This window comes from Bombyx mori, chromosome 9, assembly GCF_030269925.1.
Source record: "Bombyx mori chromosome 9, ASM3026992v2".
Lineage (NCBI taxonomy): Eukaryota > Metazoa > Arthropoda > Insecta > Lepidoptera > Bombycidae > Bombyx > Bombyx mori.
The window spans coordinates 10,017,286-10,026,392 of record NC_085115.1 but is presented as its reverse complement, the minus strand read 5'-3'; the positions used below and the strand labels follow the sequence as shown (position 1 = coordinate 10,026,392).

Genomic DNA, 9,107 nt, shown 5'->3' with positions numbered 1-9,107 from the left:
AGATATTGAAAATAGAGAGTTAGATAGGAAGGAAGTTCGGGAGACATAAGTAAGGAATGAAGAGTCGTCAGTGCACGTAAATTACGACGCTGGCGAATCGGTAGAAGTTTGAGCTGAGCACGATAGGAAGAAGATATATGATCATATTTACGAAGATTAAAAATAAATCGAATGCAGTTATTAAGAAGACGATCAAGTTTATTAAGAAGGTCTGCATTCAGGTCAAAATAACACACATCACCATAATCAATTATAGGGAAGATCAAGGCTTGTACTAGCATAGTCTTAAATGTAACTAACAGAATAGGCTGATATTTTTTCAAATGTGTTTCGCTTTTTTATTGCTATCTTTAATTTTTTTTAATAATCATAATGCGTTAAGTGTCCATAAAGATGTTTACTATATTCGTAAATTTATCATATATTTTTCTTCAATGTTTTTAAATCATACGCAAATTGATTATACACGCAACATCGTGTTATCTGAACGTATTATAAAATAATAATTTGTTTCACTTCTTTATCGTTGGTTTCAAAATAATTATAATTTATTTATACATAAAAATATATTAATCATTAAGTGAAATAAAATTATCGGTTACAGCCTTTGAACTTGCACATAAAAACATTTTTTATGATAATATTATTACATAAAAAGCACAAGATTCGACTTGATTAACAACTGTGTATTTGAAATATATTTTTTGGTTATAAAAAACAACATTAGTTATTATCTAATATATTAGGTTCCGTCTTAAGCGTCATCTTAATCTGTCCTATAAACAAATCCAATGACGATGTCATTCTAAAATTGGCGCGATACTTCTGACATAAATCTAAGAAAACTGGATACAGATAGGGTAACACGGCGTGATCCAATGTCGGGAACAGATGATGAAGGGCGTGGTCTCCGAAAAACGTCATCACCTTGAAAAGGTTTCCATTAATGTCGGTGCGATCCATCACAGCCTCCAGTTCGTGCATACCCCAGTCAGGTGTAACGTCCCTAGAATGATAAATAGAAATATACCACTGAATCACCAAGCTTACTTGACGATTTAAAGGTTTTTTAAAGGTTTTAATGATTGGACCACACCATCCGTGGTGCTAAACTACGAATAAATAATTATTTACAAATATAAATAATTATTTATTCGTAGGTGCTAAATAAATAAGCCCATAATATCACAATGAAAATACAGCGACTTACACTGAATATTAGGTCTCTTTGTTGCATTTAAAAAAGAATTTATATGCCTTTCAAATTGTAAATTACCATTAAAAAAACATTAATAATAAAATCTTGTATGTGTCATTTTAGTATTTAACAAAAATACACTGCTAAGGAATGCAAATACTATAATCGTTTTATTTATAGTAGTGACCGAGTGAAAAGTCTTTAAACGCATTACTCAATCAAGTTTATGCGAGAATCGATATGCAGTCTTTACGAGTAAAATTACGCTTGTAAAGATAAATTTTCTATCATTCTACAAAATTAATTTCGTGTATTTCGACTTTAATGCAGATTGAACATACCATTGTACACAGACATGTACTACATCTAACTAATCTGCGTCAACTGTGTGACAAAGAAACACAAAATTAGAACACATGACAATCGAATCGATTTACGGAACAAGCCCTTCTGTTTCTAACGCGATGAAACTAATAAGACTGTGTGTCTCAGGTTTTGTATGTACTTGTAAGAAGGCTTAGGGGCTGTCTACATATTATCGAATCAAATTTAAGATTTATATTTATATTTTTTTCTAAATTTTAACTTTTTTATACAAACTCGGACAAGACCCCCCCCCCCCCCGCACGAATAAGTCATCGTACCTATTTCTTTCACGTCATAGGCTACGAGGTCCGACGTTAACAATGCATTTAAAAATTCTACTGCAAGGTATGCATATATGCATTAAAATCTATTTGCATCAAAAACTACAAGAACAACAGCGAAAAAATATTTCTTCACGCGATCAACACACATTATTTAACTAAACTTCACATAAGAATATTCTAAATATAATTCTTATTACTTTACGAAGCTTAGGTCGAAACATAAAAAAGGTAGTATTTATTATCTGCGGTGCAGCTTCAATAGTAAACCCGGTGCTGTTTTACGAGGGAGCAATAAAGATACGGTTAGTTTTGGCACACATTTCCCTTAATTCTCGTATATGTCGAGGTCCTTAGTAAACGTTTTGCTTTCTGGGTCAAATGTGCGGAATCTTGTTGAATCCCAGCTTATCGAAAGAGACATAATCGTCTTATATAAAAAAAAAATGTATGTACAAACTAATATTGACACGTATCGATATAATGACGCGGTCATAAAATTAGCGATGGTCAGTTGAAGATTTGGATTCAGCAATAACATTTTATTTGTTAATTGTTTTGATGGTCAACGTCGCTCATGGACATCCTTGTCAACGGCATGGTCGATAATTACGCGTTTGCCAGCTATAAGATATTCAAATTCTGTCCCAAGGTGCTCAAGTGTTATTTCTTTCAGGATTAATTATTCCGTTTTATATGTAGGACAAAAACATAAACAAGAAAATGCAATTATTTTCTTGCCACCCTGATTTTACATTCTAATGTATGTACCACACATTGCAAAACTCTTAAAAAATAAATAGATCCTCGGGGTGAGTAACCAGACTCAAGAAGTGGGTGATCACGAAGGCATAGGCTTACTAGGCATAGGACAACTTCCACACCTCAACCGTTATATACTAATAAATGAAAAAGAAAACGAACCTAACTTGGTCACCGTCCTTAAAGATGTCAGGATGGTGGTGAGCAGCATTCGATCCGATGCTAAAGAATATGTAGCTCGCGGTGCACACAATCCACAACCACATCACCGCTGCTTCGTAGAAACTGCAACCGCTCACGAGCCACATCCAGACAGGTAAAGTGAACCCTACACCATCATGCCAACGGTAGTGCTCGGTGAAGAATCCTTCGCGTAGGAAATTTAAAATTAACCTTAAAAGAAAAAAATTGTAGTAAGCCTAATCCCATTGAAACCACAAAGTGAACCGTCACCCATCTTGAGACATGAGATATAAGTTTCAATTGTATTATATACAATTGAAACTTATATGTACGGTACCATACGGCCGTCTGGTGTAGTGGTAAGTTACATGGTCACTACATACGGGGGTCGCGGGTTCGAATCCCGCCAAGGGAAGATATTTGTATGATAAATATAAAATGTCTTTCCAAGGTTATGGATGTATATTAAATATACGTATGTGTATAATAAAAATCTTATATTTATTTCCGTTATCTGGTACTTGTAACACAAGTTCTTTACGAACTTAGCACGGGACCAGTTAACGTGGCGTGATTGTTAGTCATCCTCATCATCATCATCATCATCATCAGCCTGCGGCAGTCCACTGCTGGACATAGGCCTCCCCCAAAGCTCGCCACTGAACCCGATCTTCGGTTCTACGCATCCAGTTACTGCCAGCTGCCTTGCGCAGGTCGTCGCCCCATCTAGCAGGAGGTGATTGTTAGTAAATATTTATTATTTATTTATTTATTTATATAACGGCTCCAATACTTTAAACCTAAAAGTATGACTTTTCCGCGACAGAAATAGGCGGGATGATAATTCCAAATTCTGATCTCTCCCAAAATACGACTATCAGTACCGTAAAGACATAGCATGGACGATCAGAATTAAGTATTAGTAGTACTAGTGGTAGTTTCTGCTGGTGGTAGGACGTCTTGGAAGTCCGCACCGGTAGGTACCACCACCCTGCCTAATTCTGCCGTGAAGCAGTAATGCGTTTCGGTTGGAAGGGCGGGGCAGCCGTTGTACTGTTAAAAGTGAGACTTTACAACTCATGACGTTTACATTTTAGATGTCTATGGGTTCCGGTAGCCATTTAAGATCAGGTGGGCCGTGAGCTCGTCCACCCAACAAAGCAAAAAAAAAATTAAGATTCAAGTTGCTAGTCTCCATGCCTTCAGATCTTTTGGAAGTTTAGTAGTATACCATAAGTATTTCATCTAAAGTGTAAAAATATAGAGACCTTCAAAACTGTTTTTATTAAACATTATTATCTAATTGTGACACTACAATTTTGGATGGAAATTTTTAAAGATAATAAGAATTTATGAATACTAGACCAAAGGCAATAATATCCCAAACAAACGAAACTCATTCAAATTACATATTTTAAAGCAATAAATTGTTTAGAGACGTCTATCTCATCAGACGTCAATCTTTAAATTGTTTAGAGACGTTTTACCAAAAATCACTTACCGCTTCAGGAAATTTAAAACGAACAGAAACGGGAATGTAATCTGTTCAATCAAAAAAGCAAATTTGGCATGTACCGGCTTTTTCCTCGGATTCCAAATCACTAAAGGCTCAAATCCGCTAACTTCTAAATCCATAAGGGTGTTCGGATAAAGATGGTGAGAAAGGGCGTGTGATACTCTGAAATCCCTGAGAAAAAAAAACGCAATTTTCTAATAACCTTGAAAAAACTTAAGAAATTATTTAAACACATAGATGACATCCATAATACACAAAAACGGTAACAGTATTATTGTGAATATATATGGGATAATATGATATTATTTTCAAAAACATCTTTCTCACCTATAAGACCACAAACTCAAATTGAACAAGTACATTCTCCAATTAGTTTTCCTGTGGATGTAATTGTGAGCGGCAACTGTGACCCATGCCAAACTCAACGAGGCGATCAAATACGCTGACATTACCACCCAATAATCGTTGGCCCAACATGAAACCGCTGAAGATATGAGCAAAGTCGCGAAGAGACCATCGATGATCATATCAGCGTAACTCGGGATATGTTTAGGAACTTTTTTTAATTCTTCAACGACCGCTCTTTTCAATGTGCGGTAGAATCCATCATCTTCAAAAGTAAAAGGCGAATTCCTAGGTGTTTTAGCTTCCCTAACGTAATATTTCTCGAGAACTTTATTCACAGACGAATTGAGGTGATGACTTTCGAAGGCTTCTGTGATATCGGTACCCTAAAACAATATAGATTAAAATAAAACATTAATTTGATATTAACGAAATCCTGTTAGATTCCGCTGTGATTATTGTCTGATGAATCCTCAGTTTTTGAAGCTCCTCGCAAGCCAATGTTGTCCATCGATGATACCGTAATAACAAACTGAACAAAATTTCATCATAGTCGGATGAATTGTCAAACAAACAAACATTCCTTTTTATTGTACAGACTTTCTTAAAACAACGTACGTTTCTCCGTCGTAGACTATCCAACGGTAATTCAATTTACCTTAGAGAGCTCCAACCACTCCGCCCCACCGGGATGCTTCTCGAGGAAATCATTGAAATTGTAAATCCCATTATGCACTCGCCATAAGCCTTCTGCTCCGTCGTCCATGGATTTCCCGATTAACCATTGTACCGGGTCTCTTAACCCTTCGTCCCTTAGCGAGGGGTATTTGAGTTGAGGAAAACTGACATGAGTTTTCTTTTCTGCTGCTCTTCGATGAGCTATTTCAATATATTCAACATTTTTAGGCGCCATATTAATAAAATACGTGCCTTCACCTCAATCTGTTTACTTATACTGATATTCGATGTGCCGTCTTAATAACATTTGATATGTTTTGTCTTTATCGTAAAATAATTAACTTAAACATAGCGTTGTGTGATACATACGTCAATCTAATTAATTTATTTAACGTTGAAATTATTATCAATTACGAAAAGAAAAATTAACCCAGTATGTCTTAATTCTACAAAAATAAACAACTTGAAATTTAGATAAACATTTTAATAGAACGAGAATCGCTACAGCACTGTACGGCTAATATTATAAAATTTTGAAGTCACATTTTCTTTTTCTAAACGAGAGATTGAATCGTGGTAATCGTTTTAATTATTACTACAATCACGAATATCGAATGTAAGCACAGTATTGATTCTCATTACATATGTCTTAGCAGGCCACTAGCAATATACAACTATGTTAATAACGCTTACATAACAAAGTCAAACGCAAATAAACAACTAAGTAATTAATGCTCCAGATTCAACGGCCACAAGATATTTTTTCATAATGTATCACCAATGTCGGAAAAAACACAAGTTTATTGAATAAGTACAAGCAAAACTTGGACTGCAATTTTTTTATGAAATTTACTGACTCCAACATTGATCTAAATCGACATATAGTGATCCAGTAGTCACTATTGTAGCGAATAGGCAAGTACTTCCACATCCCATAGATACAGCCCACTGAGTTTTAGTAAATTAGCCCAATGAGTATCTCGCCGGATCTTCTCAGTGGGTTGCGTTTGCGATCTGGCTGTAGATTCTGCGAAGTACTGCTCTTGCTAGGGCCAGTGTTGGCAACACACCCGGCTTGAGCCCTGTGGGCTCACCTATACGTCAAGGAGAAGCTGAAATATCCTCGCAATGCTATCAGCACAGGTAGGAAAAAAAACTGAGTTATCCGCCAGATCTTCTCAGTGGATCGCGTTTCCGATCCGGTAGTAGATTCTGCGAAGCACTGTTCTTGGTAGGGCCAGTATTAGCAACACTCCCGGTTTGAGCCCCGTGAGCTTACCTACTTGTCCAGTTACGCTGACATAGCCTCTCAAGGTTATCAGATTAGGTAGGAAAAAAAAGAGCTCTACATCGCATCTTATCGTTCGTACCAGCCTGCAACGATTTCCGGTACAACCGCTTGTAGCTACATAGTACTCGTATAAAAGTGACACCTCCAAAATGAAAAACGGTGCGTCTATTGTATTACGCATCGTCGACCAAAATGGCCGACACTATCCCTTTTGTTTTTCGGTTCTCTGCCATATTTAGAACCAGGCCAGGTCTGGCAACCTACCAGGGCCGAACCATTATTATTATTATTATTCGTTAATAAGAATATTATTATTGCTAATTAGTATATATTTTCGTGTTGTTATTATTATTTTTCTTAAAAAAAAATTCTACCCCCCTGTCCTGATGAAACTAGAAAGGCCTCCGGGACACCACTAAGTAATTCGTCATTCATATGTATTTTTTTTATTTCGTTTTTCTTTGTAAAATTTAACAATTCAATAAAAGTAAATAGTTCGCTGTTGTTTATCTTCCGTGCACTGCTGCACGTCAGCTCCGTCTTTGATTATTATACTCGCAACAGTAAGCGGCAAGTGGTTGAAGGCCTAGTACTAACCATTTCACTAGGCCATAACCGATAAGTCGAGGAGCATGCAAAATTTCAATTGCTTGTAAAGCACACAGTATTTTTTTTACTGCTTAGATGGTTGGACGAGCTTACAGCCCACCTGGTGTTAAGTGGTTACCGGAGCCCATAGACATCTACAAAGTAAATGCCGCCACCTACCTTGAGACCTAACTATACTGAGAACTTAGAACTTATATCTCAAGGTGGGTGGCGCATTTACGTTGTAGATGTCTATAGGCTCCAGTAACCACTTAACACCAGGTGGGCTGTGAGCTGGTCTCAGTTTTTACAGTACAACGGCTGCCCCACCCTTCAAACCGAAACGCATTACTGCTTCACGGCAGAAATAGGCAGGGTGGTAGTGCACCTAACCGTACGGACTCACAGTACGTCCTACCACCAGTAGTTACGCAAATTATAATATTGCGGGTTTTATTTTTATTACACGATGTTATTCCTTCACCGTGGAAGCCAATCGTGAACATTTATTATGTGCGTATTTCATCAGAAAAATTGGTATTTGCCTGCGGTAGGTACATTTAATCTTATTAGTTAAACAACACATTACGCTATCTCTTAGTACTTATAATAAAACCACTGAACCGATTTTAGGTTATCCCAAATTCACAACGCGTAAACAATATTCTGGCTAGTCATATTCGAACGATAAAGACATGTATTTTATTTTTATTATAACAAGTTAAAGCTTCGCTACTGAGGGATCTCGAAAGGCTCATCGTGTCCGGTAAAGTGGATGGGAAAAGGCATTGGGGGCGCAGCCCAATACGTTGGTCCGACCAGATTCGCACCGCTCTTGATCCAACGTTTCACAATGCCCTCCACACCGCCAGGTATAAGAACACATGAAGAAAGATTGTGCGTACGAAAATGATACAAAAGGGTATTTACCCTCAACATTGAGGAATACAACGCAAGGTGGAATACAATTTAGTAAAAAAAAAGCAGAAAATAGATCATCAGTACCAGCACCCAGTAACAATAAGTATATTGTTAGTATAGTAGTTAATATAGTAATACTATATGTTAGTTTTTTTTTTATTGCTTAGATGGGTGGACGAGCTCACAGCCTATTCGATGTTAAGTGGTTACTGGAGCCCATAGACATATACAACGTAAATGCGCTACCCAACTTGAGATATAAGTTCTAAGGTCTCAGTAAAGTTACAACGGCTGCCCTACCCTTCAAACCGAAACGCATTAGTGCTTCACGGCAGAAATAGGCAGGGTGGTTGTACCTACCCGTGCGGCCTCACAAGAGGTCCTACTACCAGTAGTTTACTCACGAGTAATCCCTTAGTTAAACTATAGAGAATTTTCGTCCTACAGAATACTAAAAATAGTTAAAGAATGTTGACAATGTCTTTGTGTTTGAAGCAGAACTCATGTATCTCTTTTTAATTGTCAATTACGTTTTAAATAAGTAAGTTCTTTGTAAACAAAATAACAATACAATCACAACTGACATCGCACAGCTATATAACTTTAGGTTATCGCTGACGACTCTTTGAACTATGTTTTATTACAAATGTAAACTCTCAATCAAGATAGCTTTCAATATTAAATTCACAATCACATTATTTTTTCGGGGTTTGTTTTTATTTTTTATTGCCCTTGTAGGCAGACGAGCATACGGCCCACCTGATGGTGAGTGGTTACCGTCGCCCATGGACTTCAGCAATGCCAGGGGCAGAGCCAAGCTGCTGCCTACCGCTTGGTGGGCAGCGCCTTGGTCATATACTAGCGACCCGCCCTCGCTTCGCTTCGGAAACTGTAATTTATTATTGATTTCTCCATTATTTAATGGATTTTATTATATATATAAACCTTCCTCTTCAATTACTCTATCTATTAAAAAAA

General features: G+C 36.9%; 1 protein-coding gene across 2 annotated transcripts; it reads right to left on the bottom strand.

The window, feature by feature from the left end:
• Positions 1 to 403: 403 nt before the first annotated feature.
• Positions 404 to 5,949, bottom strand: LOC101740224 (cytochrome b5-related protein). 2 transcript variants are annotated; one of them, XM_004923951.4, is made up of 5 exons: positions 5,310 to 5,949; positions 4,634 to 5,037; positions 4,292 to 4,477; positions 2,770 to 3,000; positions 404 to 1,006 (listed from the first exon to the last, which is right to left on the bottom strand). In XM_004923951.4, exons 1-5 carry the CDS (start codon positions 5,562 to 5,564, stop codon positions 724 to 726), a joined length of 1,359 nt encoding a protein of 452 aa, XP_004924008.1. In that variant the 5' UTR covers positions 5,565 to 5,949; the 3' UTR covers positions 404 to 723. The 2 variants fall into 2 exon arrangements, with proteins under 2 accessions (XP_004924008.1, XP_062526095.1); XM_062670111.1 differs by having other exon boundaries at positions 404 to 1,032; positions 2,707 to 3,000; positions 5,310 to 5,621.
• Between the last annotated feature and the right edge of the window lie 3,158 nt (positions 5,950 to 9,107).